This window comes from Arachis duranensis, chromosome 4 (genome assembly GCF_000817695.3).
Source record: "Arachis duranensis cultivar V14167 chromosome 4, aradu.V14167.gnm2.J7QH, whole genome shotgun sequence".
NCBI classification, from domain to species: Eukaryota; Viridiplantae; Streptophyta; class Magnoliopsida; order Fabales; family Fabaceae; genus Arachis; species Arachis duranensis.
In genome coordinates, this window is record NC_029775.3 from 100,093,566 (window position 1) to 100,110,838 (window position 17,273).

At 37.2% G+C, this 17,273-nt stretch overlaps 1 protein-coding gene and 1 non-coding gene across 2 annotated transcripts; one reads left to right on the forward strand and one right to left on the reverse strand.

The window, feature by feature from the left end:
• Window positions 1–8,246: 8,246 nt before the first annotated feature.
• Window positions 8,247–8,872, reverse strand: LOC107485216 (uncharacterized). Its single transcript, XM_016105728.1, has 2 exons — window positions 8,629–8,872; window positions 8,247–8,548 (listed from the first exon to the last, which is right to left on the reverse strand). Exons 1-2 carry the CDS (start codon window positions 8,870–8,872, stop codon window positions 8,247–8,249), a joined length of 546 nt encoding a protein of 181 aa, XP_015961214.1.
• Window positions 8,873–12,949: 4,077 nt separating this feature from the next.
• LOC127747229 (small nucleolar RNA R71) lies at window positions 12,950–13,056 on the forward strand. The gene has a single exon (XR_008009031.1). It is a non-coding gene; the product is annotated as a small nucleolar RNA R71 (small nucleolar RNA).
• Window positions 13,057–17,273: the final 4,217 nt, after the last annotated feature.

A 17,273-nucleotide genomic window follows, 5' to 3' on the forward strand; every position in this document is an offset into this window, starting at 1 on the left:
TCTTAATTATAATGCTCTTGGACAACAAAAAAGATTTTACATAAGAGGATCCAAATAGATTTGGCTACCTAAGGTTAGTTGAAAAATATGCAGGTTTGCCCTACATCTAAAAAGAAGAATGACTTGTGGTATCTTGATAGTGGATGTTCAAGACATATGACCAGAAACTCTACCTTCTTCATCAAACTAAACAAGTATGATGAAAAATTTGTGATTTTCAGTGATTATGGTACATGTTAAATAATTGTCATTAGTAAGGTTGACAAAGATTTGTTAACTTGCATAGATAATATTTTCTTAGTAGGTAGGTTAAAGCATAATCTCATAAGCATAAGTCAATTGTGTGATATAGATTATGTTGTAACTTTTAGGAAGTTAGATTGTAGAGTTAGATGAAATAATTGGAACAGTTTTATTTATTGCAAAGAGATGTGACAATGTCTGTGGTCTTACTCTAGATGATCTTAAGATTAAAATATAACTTGTTTTTCTTCAATAGAATCAGAAAATTAGGACATGCTAGTATATTCAAAATCTCTAAACTTGTTAAAAGAAACTTAGTTAGAAGTCTCCCTAACATAAAGTTTGACAAGGACATCATTTGTGATGCCTGTCAAATGAGTAAACAAAGAAAAACTTCTTTCAAAACCAAGGAAGAAGTCTCAACTAAAAAGCCATTAGAATTGTTGCATCTTGATCTTTTTAGGCCAACTAGCACTACAAGAAAGTTTTAAAGTAGCGACCGATTTTAGCGACCAACAAAATTGGTCACTATTAGCAACCGATATGCGACCAATCAAATTTTTTTTAGGATTTAAAAAAAATCTGTTGCTAAATCGGTCGCTAAATTTCAATTAGAGACCGATTTAGTGACCACCCACTCTTGGTTGCTAAATTGGTCGCTAAAATAAAAATTAGTGACCGATTTAGCTACTGATGAGAAAGCCAATCTAGTCGGTTGCTAAAATCGGTCGCTATTTTTTTAACTTAGCAACCAAAACCAAAAACAAGCTTTTAGGGTATGTTGGTGGCTGAATCGGTCGCTATTTTTAAGTGAGCAACCGATCAATATAAAAACAAGCTTAATAGTGGTTGGTCGCTAAGAAGTTAGTCGCTAAATCGGTTGCTAAGTGTTAAGATAGAGACCGATTTAGTGACCAACTATAAAATGCTGGTTTTAAAGCATTCGTTCGCTAAATTGCTTGCTATTTAATAATTTAGCGACCGAATTTGCGACCGACTTAAAAATATGTTTATAAAATAGTTAGTGGCTAATTCAGTCGCTAAGCTAGCAATCCCTAAATCGGTTGCTAACGTTTAATATAGCGACCGATTTTAGCGACCAACTATAAAATCTTACATTAAAGCTGTTGGTCACTAAATCGGTCGCTATTAGCGACTTAATTCGCGACCAACTAAAAAATAAAAATTACAAATTAGTTAGTTGCTAAATCAGTCATTGTTTTAAATAATAAGAATAAACTAAATTTCAAAATAAATTAAAAAAAATCCATCACTTCTCAACCCTAACCTTAAGCTATCCCCTCACCTTTCGTCGAGTCCTGGTCGGCGCCGTTCTCGTCGGTGCCATCTCTCCTCTTCGAGTCTTTATCGCCGTCTGCCCCTCGTTGCATACTTCCTCTGCTCGTTCTGCCATTGTCGCAGATCGTTGTATCCCCATCCAGATCTGCCGTTGCTCGCATCGCGTCGTTCTTTTCTCAGCGTCGCCTCCTGCGGTAACTTCTCCTCTGGTAACAACAACAACAACGGTCTCTCTCTATATCTCCCTCCCCTTTCTCTCTCTCTCTCTCGTTCTCTTCGCTACTTCTTCGTGCGTATACAATGAGGAAAGAAAGATAGCTAGGTAGTGCATTCGTATGTGTATACATAGGTAGGTACGGTGAGAGAGAGGGAATTTGGATCGATGGGAAGGGGAAGAGTGCAGTTAAAAAGGATCGAGAACAAGATTAATATGCAAGTAATGTTCTCAAAGAGAAGATCTGGTTTGCTGAAGAAGGCAAACAAAATCTCAGTGCTATGCGATGCCGAAGCCGCACTCATCGTCTTCTCTACCAAAGGTAGGCTCTTTGAATATTCCAGCGATCCTTGGTTCGTACCTCTTCATTTTCCGTCTCTCTAATCCAATATCACCTTTACTTAATTTCACTTCTCATAACTATACATAATATGGATCTTGATTAATTAGTGAAATTTTAATTTCTGCGTGAAAATCACTTAATTAAAAATGCTACCAATTATGTGTTTTCATCTATTTCACATTAAGAGTACTGTCCACATGCAGTAGTAGGAGTATATATGCTTTTACATTTCCTATTTCCTCTTATATATATGCTTTCTGTGTGTAACAAACTCTGCTTTATGCTTAATTAAGTTTGATTAGCTTTCATATTCCTAATTAAGATAGTATTTTGTTGAACCAAATTGGGGTTGGGTGCTTATTAGAGAAGCTAATAAGGCTAATAAATTTGAATTTCCCCATATAGAGTTGAAGCTTGCCGGACTTCTTTATGAATAGAGATTGATCATATCATTGAGTACTTATTGAGAAAGAATAACAAGAATATGAAGGTAGAGGAGAAAAGTGAACTCTGAATGATTTCAGATTGTAAAGGTAGAAGAAAAACAGAAAAGTTCTTGCTTATTAATGTGATGATTTTGTAGGTTGGAAGTGTTCAAGCTGCTTCTCAAAGAATTTTTTTTTTTTAAATATGGATTAGATTAAAATGAAGAAGCAAGAACAGAGTTGAGAGTAGTAGATGTGTGGATACTGACTAACAAGCCTTACTCTCATCAATCCATTCATTCGGTAAGCTTCAATCTCCATTCCCAGTTCTCACCCATTTATTTTTATCCCTTGAGCTTTCAAAGTTTTGATGATTGATGAACGCAATAAGTTGCGATCTCTTTCGATTTTGCTTTGGATTTATTTAGTATACCTACTCTAAATAAACCTAGATTTCAAAATTCTATTTTTTCCCCTGACCTTCAAGTTCTCCATTTCGCCGTTTTAAATTGTGTTTAAGATATCTTGTTATGATTTTGGTTCTTCATTTTACTATCATTTTACATTATGATTTTCTGCTTCTCTAATAATGTTTGATTTCATGTATCTTGCTTACAAATCTTATGTTCTTTAGTTTGTTGATGCTAGTTTATCGAATATAATTTAGCAATTTGTTTCAATCAATTGATTATTTCATTAAACTTGGGTCTAGTTGATTGATAAACGTTTTGATGTAAAAGAATTTGAAGTCAGTCCTTTCTTTTGTGGCATATGGTGCTAAAACCGATCAATATAAATTTGAAAGAATGGACCTGATGTCATATTGTTACCCTTGTTATATGTGGTTGAATCTTTTAAATTTCAAGTTGTATATCTTTGTTTGTATGTCATCTTTCGTTTACTTTTTCTTTCCTCTTAATCTTGTTCATTGCAATTGTTCAGGTTAAATGGCAAATAGAGTTCAAATTTTCACAAAAAGTTTAGCCCTCATTGCTATGATCACATATGAGGGAAGTGTGGCATTTTTGTGACTGACGAGGGTTTTAAGTGGTTTGTGTGATAATTTATTTTGATTCTTTCTCAATTTTTTAATGTGCAATTCAACCTTCTGGTTTAGCTTAGGATAGGTGGTTGTGTCAAAGTTTGGATGACAATTGAGGTTTAATATTTTCTGTTGGTACAAAGTTATAGCATTTTATCTTTAATTTTTATGATTGTTCTTGTTAAGACAAGTTTAAGTTTCTGTTCCTATTAATTACCACTATAATAACAACTTTTATAACATGCGAGGATGTTTCGTCCTCTTTGTCTAAGAATAGGTCTCCGTGTCTCTCTCCTTCACTAACATGTCTTCTTAATCAGGTAAGTAAAAATCTGCTATGTTTATCGCGTTATTACCATATTTATGTGCACAACCTGCTAAAGCTCAATTAGCTAATTCAAGAAAAAATCAACTTTCTTCCAATTTTTTCCCATTTTCTTGGTCAATTACAACAATCCATTTACCTTTCTTGTTTAATTTGGTCCCAGTTAGTGAATTTCTTTATTTGAGTATTACGCCTATATATGCTTGGTTCATAATAAGTATGAAACATGCTATAAATTTTATTTCTTCGAAAATTTAAAAGCCTTTCATAGGTTTTTTCTAGGCAGTATGAATGACCAACCTGCTCCAAGCATAGGTTCATTAAGTCTATGCTGAACCAGTTTAGTTTTTATACTTTTCTAAACCAGAAACATCAAACAAACATGGCCTTCGGCCCACCTCATGATCAACCACGGCCCTAGGCCCAAACAATCCAAACAATAACCAATCACCACAGTCCAACAAAGTTTCAGTCGCAAACACAAGTAGGAAAGTTCAAGCACAAACAAAGAATTACTTCAAGTAGAGCAAATAGCAATTAAGCATAATTAATCACATAGGCAAACCAAGTACAATATGCACACCTAAACAATGTCACATAGATGCATATGATGAATGCCTGTCCTTGTGGCTGTTGAGTCTCATCTGTCAGTTATAAAGCCAACCCGACAAGTCTTGGTAGCTAACCATTGGACTGTCTCTCTGTTATGCATCTCCAACTTGAGTTATTCACAATCATAATCATAATCACACAACACCCACACTGGTATTCATCCACAGGGGCGAGCTCATCTGGAACTTTCACAGTGTCTGACCACACTTACGACATAGGGTCAACATAGTATCGAGTCTCAACCTGGAGCATGTGGTGGCTAGCCACTACTTTTACCCAGGAAAACTCGTATCACAGATAATTAGAAGTGCAATGGTGCGGTATTTATAATCCACAAACTAACCAGCAGGAGCACCGGGTCATACCAAGTAATACCTCAGGTGAGTGAGGGTCGATCCCACGAGGATTGATGGATTAAGCAACAATGGTTGATTAAATTACTTAGTTAGATAAATAGAATAGTATGTTTGAGAGTTCAAAAGATATTAAACAATATAAAGAATATTAAAAAAAGTTAGATAAATAAGTTGGGAATAATATATGGAGAAACAGTTAAGGCTTCAGAGTTATCTATTTTCCGGATTGATTTTTCTTACTAACTATTTTAATTATGCAAGATTTAATTCATGGCAAACTATATGTGACTAGACCCTAATTCCTTAGACCTTCCTAGTCTCCTCTAAAATTCATCAACCACCAATTCCTTGGTTAATTAATTCCAATTAGAATCTGCATGATCAAATTCCAGTTTATATGCCACAAAAATCCTAATTATTCAAAAATAAGAGGATTATATGTCACGTATCCCGTTAAATCCAGATAATTAAAATTTAGGAGAAATTATTTTCAAGTTGTTGTTCAAGTAAAGAGCTTTTCCAAGTTATACAAGAACTCAATTAGAAAGAGGGTCATACTTCCGTTCCACCCAAATTCATAAGATAAAGAACGAAAACATGTCTTAAATTTATAAATCAGTACATAAATTAAAATGGAAAAAGTAGTAGAATCAATCCATACAAATAGACAGAGCTCCTAACCTTAACAATGGAGGTTTAGTTGCTCATGGTTCAGAGAGAAAACTAGGATTCTGATAAAATGTATTTTGGTAGTCTGGAATCTCCATTTTCCTGGAAGAAAAGTTTCTTCTTTTTATATCTAATCCTAATAAATTTAAAAATCTAATTTCTGAAATTAAAATAATATCTTTTCCAAAAATAATATTTAAATTTAAATCAGAATTAATCAAATAATCAGCAAGTCTTCAATTGATGGATGGAGACCACTTGTTTCGTTCATTTTGTAGCTTCTAATCTGTGTTTTCTGAGTTGGAAACTAGGTCAAAATAGCCCAAAAATTGCCCCCGTTTTTCTGCGTTTTCTGCACGTAGCGCATGTCACGCGTACGCGTCAATCACGCGTACGCATCGCTGAGAAAATATTCAAATCATGCGTACGCGTCAATCATGCGCACGCGTCGCCATGGAAAGCTCCAAATCACATACATGCGTCAGTCACACGTACGCGTCGCTCCTCGCTGCCATCTCCTTTGATGCTTGTGCTGCAGAAACTCCATCAAATCTAGCCGAATGCTATCTAGAATAAACAAAATTGCAAAAGACTCAAATTAGTATCCATATTGGCTAAAAGATAATTAATTCTTTATTAAACTCAACAATTTAGATGCAAATTCACTAGGAAAAGATAGGAAAGATGCTCACGCATCACAACACCAAACTTGAATTGTTGCTTGTCCTCAAGCAACCAAAATTAATATAGGCTTAGGATGTGAATTTGCATGAGAATGAGAGTTCGATTAAGCTCATGTCTCTTCTTATAGTGGGGTTTACAACTGCAATCTTGAATAGTTTTGGCATCTCACTTTCCTTTGAAATAGAAGGATGTCACTGTTATTCGGAATTAGAATCCGGATAATATTATGAATTCTCTGATCTTTTGTACTTCAATTTAATCCTTGAACACAGCAATTTTTTTTCTGGTGCTTTGCACCTTGAGCCTAGCCGTGACTAAATGTTTTGTCTCAAGCTTTACTTGACACAGAAACACCACAAGCACTTAACTGGGGAACTTTCTTTAAGTTTTAAAATTTTTTTAGTTACTCCCAGACAGTGGTGCTCAAAGCCTTTGGCGTACTCTGCAATTGATCTTGACTCTAAATGTTTTGTCTCAAGGATTACTTGACACAAGAACACCACAAGCATGTGACTAGAGAAACAACTCTTTGAGCTTTTAATCATGTCTGACCTCCCTAGCCATTGATGCTCAGAACCTTGGACCTTGCTCTTATTTTTCTTTTGCTGTTTCTTTTGCTTCAAGGGTTAAACTTTCATTAATTTCAGAGAAATCATAATAGTTCTCTAAATTCCTGTTCCTTATACATCAACATCCTTTGATTCAAATTCGACTATGCACTGTTCATGTCATTCATTCAGAATTACAATTAATACCACCACATTTGAATAAATGAGACTATTCTTAAAATTAAACTTAATTTTTCATGCATTATACTCTTTTTTCTTCTTTCTTTCTTTTTTTTATTTCAAGCTCAGTGGGGCAATACATGAGACATCTTTTCATAATTCAAACAATTAAGAGAAAACTAAAATGGAACCTAGGACTCTAGCTAATAAAGGGTCATGCAATAAACAAAGCAAAATAGCAAAAAACTGGAACATAATATAGTAAAATCGGGAAGGAATATAGAATGAAAGAAACTCAACCACCTTAGTTATCCTATCAGTCATTTTATTCCTCAGGTTGTGCTCCTCCGTGAAGATAATTTGCCTCCCTTTTGGTGCCATAAAAATAAACAGAAAACCCTTAAGCAAAGCGTCAACACCAAACTTAAAAGTTTGCTTGTCCTCAAGCAAAGAAGAACTGAAAATAGAAAGAGACAAATATTATGATGAAAGAGAAAGGAAAGGATAAAAGAACAAGAGAGAATTAGGATTGGAAGATGGAAAAAGAAAATTAAAACTGGGCAGTGAACTAGTGTAGTTGTGCGGCACAAGCGACGCGTACGCGTACGGCACGCGTACGCATGGGTCGCGAATTCTCCTTAATGACGCATGAGCGTCAGGCACGCGTCCACGTGCCCTTGGATTTGTGCAATTCACGAGAAGCCAGTCGCGCGCACGCACAACTTTCTGTTCGCGTGGCTTGGGAACCAACATTTTCAATCGACGCGTTCGCGTCATGCACGCACACGCGTGGATGGCCATTTATGCAAATGACGTGCATGCGTCAGAGACGCGTACGCGTGAACTAGTTTTGTGCTTCTAGCACACTTCCAGCCCCAAGCCAACACAACTCTCTGTCCAAACATATATTTACATCGAATTTCAAGGTCACGTGTACGCTTCACTAACGCGTACGCGTGGAGTGCCAAAATCACCAATGACGCGCACGCATGGGGTATGCGTACGTGTGGGCTTGTTTGTGCAAAAGGCATCATTCCTGCGCCACTCCTGCGCAACTCTCTGTTCATTTTTATTTTTCACGCACACCAATCTGATGCTTGCGCGTCGTGTGCTTCTTCTCTCTCTTTTTTTTTTGTGTCCGGCTCGTGTTCTAAGATAGCTGCATGATCTGAAAAACAGTAAAAACTCAATAAAAAATCAAACAAGTAAGAAAACTACTACTACGAAAAGTACTAAGGATACAAAATTATCGGGTTGCCTCCCGATAAACGCTTCTTTAACGTCACTAGCTTGACTGTCAGTTCTGCTAATTCAGTAGATGAGCAGACCTCTGGCGATCAATCTCGCCTCCAAGATAGTGCTTCAACCTCTGGCCATTCACTGTAAATTTCCTATCAGAATTCTCTTCCTGTATTTCCACATGACCATATGGTGAAGCTCGGGTAACTACAAACGGTCCTGACCACTGGAATTTCAGCTTCCCAGGAAAGAGTTTGAGCCTTGAATTGTACAGAAGCACTCTCTGTCCTAACTCAAAGACTCTTATGGCAATCTTCTTGTCATGCAATAGCTTAGTTTTCTCCTTATAGAGCTTGGCATTCTCATAGGCTGAGTATCTGAATTCATCAAGCTCATTTAACTGAAGCATTCGCTTAATTCCTGCAGCTTTTGAATCAAGGTTTAGATACCTGATTGCCCAGTAGGCTTTGTGCTCCAGTTCAATTGGCAAGTGACAGGCTTTGCCATAGACCAACTAATAAGAGGACATGCCAATGGAGTCTTGTACGCTGTCCGGTTTGCCCAGAGAGCATCATCAAGTTTCCTAGAACAGTCCTTTCTTGAAACACTAATGATCTTCTCTAGAATCCTTTTGAGTTCCCTGTTGGAAACTTCAACCTGTCCACTTGTCTGAGGGTGATAAGGGGTTGCCATTTTATGACGGACTCCATATCTCTGCAGAAGAGAGTCCAGCTGTCTGTTGCATAAGTGACTTCCACCATTACTAATGAGTGTCCTTGGAACACCAAACCGACTAAAGATATATTTCTGAAGAAAGTTCAGTACCATCTTGGCATCATTGGTGGGTAGAGCCACAGCTTCTACCCACTTGGACACATAGTCAACTGCCACTAGAATATAGTTGTTTGAATGCGAAGGTGGGAAAGGTCCCATGAAATCAATACCCCACACATCAAACAACTCAACCTCGAGAATCCCTTGCTGTGGTATTTCATGGTTGGCAGGGAGATTTGTAGCTTTTTCACATCTGTCACAGTGCTTCACAAATGCTCTTGAGCCCCTGAAGAGAGTCGTTCAGTAGAACCCGCTCTGAAGGACTTTTGTAGTTGTTCTTTCACCACCAAAGTGGCCTCCATAATCAGAACCATGACAGTGCCAAAGAATCTGCTGTTTTTCCTCATCTGGGACACATCTCCGGATTATGCCATCTGAACACCTCTTAAAAAGATATGGTTCCTCCCAGATATAGTACTTTGCATCAGTCAACAGCTTCTTTACTTATTGCCTTCTGTACTCCTTTGGAATAAAATTCATGGCTTTATAATTTGCAATGTCTGTAAACCATGGAGCCTACTGAATGAGGAATAATTATTCATCTGGAAACGTTTCAGTCACAGCTGTGGGTAGTTGTACTCCTACTTCAGGTTCAATCCTGGAGAGATGGTCAGCTACTTGATTTTTTGACCCTTTCTTGTCTTTTATCTCAATATCAAACTCCTGAAGGAGCAACACCCATCTGATTAATCTTGGTTTAGAATCCTGTTTGGTTAGAAGGTACTTCAAAGCAGCATGATCAGTATAAATAATAACCTTAGAACCAATCAAATAGGACATAACCTTATCAACAGCATACACAACAACTAATAATTCTTTTTCTATAGTTGTGTAATTCTTTTGGGCATCATTTAATACACGGCTAGCATAGTAAATGACATGTACAAGCTTTCCATGTCTCCGTCCTAAAACAGCTCCTATAGCAAAGTCACTAGCATCACACATCAATTCAAAAGGTATATCCCAGTCAGGGGGAGCTATAATGGGAGCAGAGATAAGGTTTGCTTTCAGAGTTTCAAAAGCATGCAGGCAATCAGAATCAAAGACAAAAGGAACATCAACAACCAACAGGTTGCTTAATGGTTTGGCAATTTTTGAAAAATCCTTTATAAATCTTCTATAAAATCCTGCATGACCCAAGAAACTTCTGACTGCCTTAACATTAGCTGGTGGTGGTAATTTTTCAATTACCTCTACCTTTGCTTTGTCAACTTCAATCCCCTTACTTGAAATCCGGTGTCCAAGAACAATACCTTCTGTAACCATAAAATGGCATTTTTCCCAATTTAAAACAAGGTTTGATTCTTGACACCGTTTCAAGACAAGAGATAAATGGTTAAAGCAGGATTCAAAAGAATTACCAAAGATAGAAAAGTCATCCATAAATACCTCAATAAACTTTTCAATCATGTCAGAAAAAATTGAAAGCATACACCTCTGAAAAGTTGCTGGAGCATTGCAAAGTCCGAATGGCATTCTCCTGTAAGCAAATACTCCAAAGGGGCATATGAATGTTGTCTTCTCTTGATCTTGAAAGTCCACTGCAATTTGATTATAACCAGAATATCCATCTAAAAAATAATAAAATGCATGACCAGCTAACCTCTCAAGCATCTGATCAATGAAAGGCAGGGGAAAGTGATCCTTCCTTTAGCAGTGTTGAGCCTCCTGTAGTCTGTACACATTCTCCATCTTGTGACTGTTCTTGTAGGAATGAGCTCATTCTTTTCATTCTTGATCACTGTCATCCCTCCTTTCTTGGGGACTACCTGCACAGGAGTTACCCAAGGACTGTCAGAAATAGGGTAAATAATACCTGCTTCCCATAATTTCATTACCTCTTTTTGGACCACCTCTTTCACGGTTGGATTGAGTCTCCTTTGTGGTTGCACAACTAGTTTAGCATCATCTTCAAGGAGGATCTTATGCATACACTTGGTTGGACTAATCCCCTACAAGTCACCAATGGCCCACCCAAGAGCTATTTTATGGCTCCTGAGCACTGAAATAAGCGCCTCTTCCTCTTCAGGCTTCAAGGAAGAGCTAATAATCACTGGATATGAGTCATTCTCACCCAAGAACACATATTTCAGAGAAGGAGGTAAGGATTTGAGCTCAAGCTTGGGGGCTTCCTCCTCTGCTTTAGGCATGTAAACCACAGCTTTCTAGGGTGGTGAATCATCAACTTCAACTAATTCATATTCAGAACTAGGATCCAGAATATCATCAAGTACCTCAACTTCCAGTACTTCTTGAACAAGTGGTTCAATAACATCTATTTTCATACACCCTTCAGAATCATTAGGGTGCTTAAGAACTTCAAAAACATGAAGGACCACCTGTTCTTTATTGACCCTTAGGGTTAATTCACCGTTTTGCACATCAATCAGAGCTCTACCTGTAGCTAAAAAGGGTTTTCCAAGTATAATAGAGGATTTTACCTCTTCTTCCATGTCTAATATCACAAAATCAACAGGAAAAATGAATGGTCCTACTTTAACAAGTAAATCCTCAACAACATCCACAGGTAATTTAATAGAGAGATCAGCAAGTTGAAGAGAAATACGAGTGGGTTTTACCTCCTCAATTTAAAGCTTTTTCATTACTCAAAGTGGCATGAGATTGATGCTAGCTCCAAGGTCACATAAAGCTCTCTGGATGGTGACATCTCCAATAGTGCAAGGAATCACAAAGCTCCCTGGATCTGGCATCTTCTCAGGAATGTTATGTTGAATAATGGCGTTGCATTCCTTGGTTAACACCATCGTTTCTTATTCATTCCAATTCCTCTTGTGGGTCAACAATTCTTTCATAAATTTTGCATAGAGAGGCATTTTCTCAAGAGCCTTTGCAAAAGGGATGTTGATCTGTAGCTTCTTGAAGACATCCAAAAATTTAGAAAACTGCTTTTCTTTGGAAGCCTTCTGAAGTCTCTGAGGATATGGCATTTTTGGCTTGTATTCTGGAGCTTTTGGCAATGTAGGATAAGTGTCAAGAGAATCAGGGAATGGGTTGTCTGTACGCGTAGGAAGGGCGTGCTCTACTTCTTCCTCCTTCTCCTTTGGAGCTTCTTTTTCAACTGACTTCTCATTGACTTTGGTCTCAGATCCAGCCATTTTACCACTTCTCAATTCAATGACCTTGCAATCTTCTCTTGGGTTTATCACTGTATCACCGGAAAGGTACCTGTAGACTTCTCAGGTATTTGCTTACTCAGTTGACCCATTTGCACCTCCAGATTCCTAATAGAAGCTCTGGTTTTCTGCATAAAACTCTTCATCATCTCCAGTTAGAATCTTCTTGGGATTTAGAGTTTGCCTACTGAGTGGTTGCTGTTGATGAGTCTGAAATTGGCAGTTATTGTGATTACTCTATTGGAAGCCGCCCTGAGAATTGTTGTTGAAATTTTGATGTCTCTGAGGTTGGTCTCTCCACCCAAATTTTGGGTGATTTCTCCATCCCTGATTGTATGTCTGAGAGTACGGATCATTATTGGGATTTCTAGGACCACTCCCCATGTAATTGACCTGTTCAGAAGAGGATTGAGTATAATTATAATTATCATTTTGCACAAAATTACCTGTCATGTCATAGGAGACCTCTTGAGGTGGATTTTGGGTGTTGATAGCTGAGACTTGTATGCCACCCATCTGTTGAGTAAGTAGGCTTATTTGCTGAGACATAAGCTTGTTTTGAGCAAGAATAGCATTAACAGCATCCATTTCCAACACACCTTTCTTCTGAGAAGTCTCAGAGTTCACAGAATTCCTGTTGGATGAATACAAATATTGATTGCTAGCAACCAATTTAATAAGCTCAATATCCTCCTCAGGTATCTTCTTCATGTGCAATGAACCACCTGTAGAATTATCTAAGCATATTTTGGACATCTCACCCAATCCTTCATAAAAGATATCTAGTTGGATCCATTTGGAGAACATGTCTGGAGGGCATTGCCTAGTCAGCAACTTGTACCTCTCCCAAGCTTCATAGAGAGTCTCACCATCCTTCTGCTTGAAGGTCTGAACCTCCATCCTAAGCTTAGTCAACTTCTTTGGTGGGAAGAATTTAGTAAGAAACCCAGTAATAACCTTTTCCCAAGTATCCAAACTCTCCTTGGATTGGGAATCTAGCCAAAGCTTTACTCTATCCCTTAGAGCAAACGGGAAGAGCATGAGTTTGTATACCTCTGGGTTCACTCCATTTGTCTTAACAGTATCACAAATCTACAGAAAATTAGAGATGAATTGATTTGGATCTTCTTGGGGAAGACCATGATACTAGCAGTTTTGTTGCACCAGGATGACCACAATGCTCTTTCCATAAAGGTCTACAGTAGGAGCAGTGTAAGAGCCAAGCACTCTCTTTTGTTGCTCATTCCCATTCGGATTTGCCATGTTGGCATTATTAGCATTATTGGGATCCATAGTGGATTCCGCATCCTTGCAAAGTCTTGTTTGTTGCAAACGTCGCCTGAAAGTCCTTTCAGGTTCAGGATCAAAGTCTAACAGATGTTCTTTGTCTCTGTTCCTGCGCATAAATAAACAGAAGACCAGAAAAGATGGAACTTTCTACGTCAGAGTGCAGAGAATTCCCAGTGAGGTGACCTGAGTAAAGAGATAAAATATTGAATAAAACAAATACTACTAACCAGGAAACACCAAACTTAATTTCAGAAACTAAGAGAAAAAAAAATTAAATAAAATAAATCAAAATATTTTTTTTGAAAATTTAAATAAATAAAAAAATGCTTAATCTAAGAAATCAAACAACCAGTAGCTGTCAATCACAATCAATCTCCGGCAACAGCGCCAAAAACTTGGTGCAGTATTTATAACCCATAAACTAACCGGCAAGTGCACCGGGTGGTACCAAGTAATACCTCAGGTGAGTGAGGGTTGATCCCACAAGGATTGATGGATTAAGTAACAATGATTGATTAAATTACTTAGTTAGATAAACAGAATAGTATGTTTGAGAGTTCAAATGACATTAAACAATATAAAAATATTAAAGAAAGTCAGATAAAGTTGGGAATAATATATGGAGAAACAATTAAGGCTTCAGAGTTATCTATTTTCTGGATTGATTTTTCTTACTAACTATTTTAATTATGCAAGATTTAATTCATGGAAAACTATATGTGACTAGACCCAAATTCCTTAGACCTTCCTAGTCTCCTCTAAAATTCATCAACCGCCAATTCCTTGGTCAATTAATTTCAATTAGAAGCTGCATGATCAAATTCCAGTTTATATGCCACAAAAATCCTAATTATCCAAAAAATAAGAGGAGTATATGTCACGTATCCCGTTAAATCCAGATAATTAAAATTTAGGAGAAATTATTTTCAAGCTGTTGTTTAAGTAAAGAGCTTTTCCAAGTTATACAAGAACTCAATTAGAAAGAGGATCATACTTCCGTTCCACCCAAATTCATAAGATAAAGAATGAAAACACGTCTTAAATTTATAAATCAGTACATAAATTAAGATAGAAAAAGTAGTAGAATCAATCCATACAAATAGACAGAGCTCTTAACCTTAACAATGGAGGTTTAGTTGCTCATGGTTCAGAGAGAAAACTAGGATTCTGATAAAATGTATTTTGGTAGTCTGGAATCTCCTCTTTCCCAGAAGAAAAGTTTCTTCTTTTTATATCTGATCCTAATAAATTTAAAAATCTAATTTCTGAAATTAAAATAATATCTTTTTCTAAAATAATATTTAAATTTAAATCAGAATTAATCAAATAATCAGTAAGTCTTCAATTGATGGATGGGGACCACTTGTTTCGTCCATTCTGCAGCTTCTAATCTGTGTTTTCTAGGCTAGAAACTGGGTCAAAACGGCCCAGAAATTGCCCCCAGCATTTTTCTGCATTTTCTGCACGGGCGCATGTCACGCGTACGCGTCAGTCATGCGTACGCGTCGCTAAGCAAATCTTCAAATCATGCGTACGCGTTAGTCACGCGCACGCGTCGCCATGGAAAGCTCCATATCACGCGCACGCGTCAGTCACGCGTACGCGTCGCTCCTCGCTGCCATCTCCTTTGATCCTTGTGGTGCAGAAACTCCATCGAATCCAGCCGAATGCTATCTAAAATAAACAAAATTGCAAAAGACTCAAAGTAGCATCCATATTGGCTAAAAGATAATTAATTCTTTATTAAACTCAATAATTTAGATGCAAATTCACTAGGAAAATATACGAAAGATGCTCACGCATCATGCAACAATTACTTTATCAACTCAATAATCATCCATATTCTTACTCAGCCGTCCGGCTCATAACATATTCCACCATCAGCCATAATTCATTATCATATATAGCCATTCTGGCTCATAACATAATAACATTTCCACCATCTAACATCATCAAACTCATAAATCATCCTTCAAGTCATAAATTACTTTTTCTCAATTCACTTTACTTTGAAATCAGAAATCAATTCTTTCCAGCCTTGGTTTTAAAATCCCCATTTCTGAAATCATTTCAGGCTCATAAGCCACTTTTCCTCAAATTCAAATTCCCATTTTTAAAACATGGTTACTGAGCACGTGGTGGCTAGCCACTTCTCCTCAAACGTAAATTTTCCTTTTTAAAATAAGGCCACTCTCCACAACATCTTTCCAAACATTTCAGAAACCACACCTAATCAAAAGTCTTTTTCGAGAAATTCAAAATCATTTATCCTACACAAGATTTGGTAACAAAAGTTCCTAAGCAGAGTTTCAAGACTTTAGGGGAGACTAGCCTAACTCATTTCCTTAAATTCATTGAAAACCTCTAAAACCTTAGCTTCTTGATTTGAATAAAGAGAAGAGGATTTAAACCAAAACCAAGTCATGTATACAAATATTCCTAACCAATTTCAAAACCAAAATAATCAAACCAAAACCAAATTATTTAATCCAAAAACCAATTTCAATTACGTCCTTAAATCAAAAATCTTCCCAAAGGCTCAGAATTGTTTAGTCTTACTAAGCCAAAATTTAAAGAACATTTCAAAAACAAAACGAATTTAATTAATCAAAGTTCAATCTCTTTTAAAATTCATTAAAACTCCTCCAAAGGCACTTCCTTGATCAAACTTCAAAACATAGGCCCTTTCATATTTAAATCAATCGAAAAACATAAACTTTTCTTAAATAGTTTAAACTCGAAACACCCATTTCTTAATAAATCAAGAACAAAATAATAGGACTTCTCAAATCCAAATTCTTTTCTAAATCACATTTTAAAACAGGGTCATAATTTCATAAAAATCCGGCAGCATCTCCCCTAAAACTTGGACTTTTCCACCCTTTTTGGTTTCCAACCTAAACCTTTCTGCAACCCTTTCCACGGGTTCAAAACCAAAAATCAGTTCAAAATTAAAGCAAGCTAAGTCCAGCCATTCATATCATTTTTATCTCTCCAGGAAAATGATTCAAGATCAAATCATTATCAACTTACCAAACCCATTTCAAAACTTTAAGGAAACAATTCAGTAACAGTCCATTTATCGAAACCAGACAATAATCCAATCAAACATATAATTATATTCATCCAAAATAGCCAGACAATACATAAGACTTACACAATCACTAAAAAGTATATAATTCTCACATCAGTATCCGTTTATAACAATTCCAAAATATAAAATAGCTTTTTAGAAAAACCCTACCTCGACTCGTTGAAACCATAACCCAAACGCGCCAACGGGAACCTTTCCTCTCAACCTGAAATCAACGGCAACCACCACCTTAGCTCCAAACCACTTTCGCAGTAATCATAGCAACTCTAATCCTAACATATAGTAACCGAACCTCAAATTTATAGAAATTAACGCCACAAAGCCTCAGCGAAAGATAACGGAACAGTGAATTAAAGGACTTTTCGAACCTAAAATGCATACCATACTCAAGAAGCAATGACTGAACCAAGAAGTGGCAACACCGCTGGTGGTTCCGGCAGCCACATTGACTTTCCTGGCGGCCAGGCACGGTCACGAGGCCTCCTCCTTCTCCGGTGAGCCTGCCTCCTCCCTCCGTTCACGTCTGGTTGTGTTTCCGTCTCTTCTATTCGGGCTTCTCTCTTCGGATTCACCATGGATGACGAGGACTCGGACTACGCGGTGAGGATGACGACGACACAAACACAACAACAGTGACGGCGAGCTAATCAGCGACGAAGGCCCCATGTTCGGCTTCTCTCCTCTCTCTCTATCTCTCTCTCTCTCTCTCTCTCTCTCTTTCTCTCTCTCTCTCTCTCTTCGG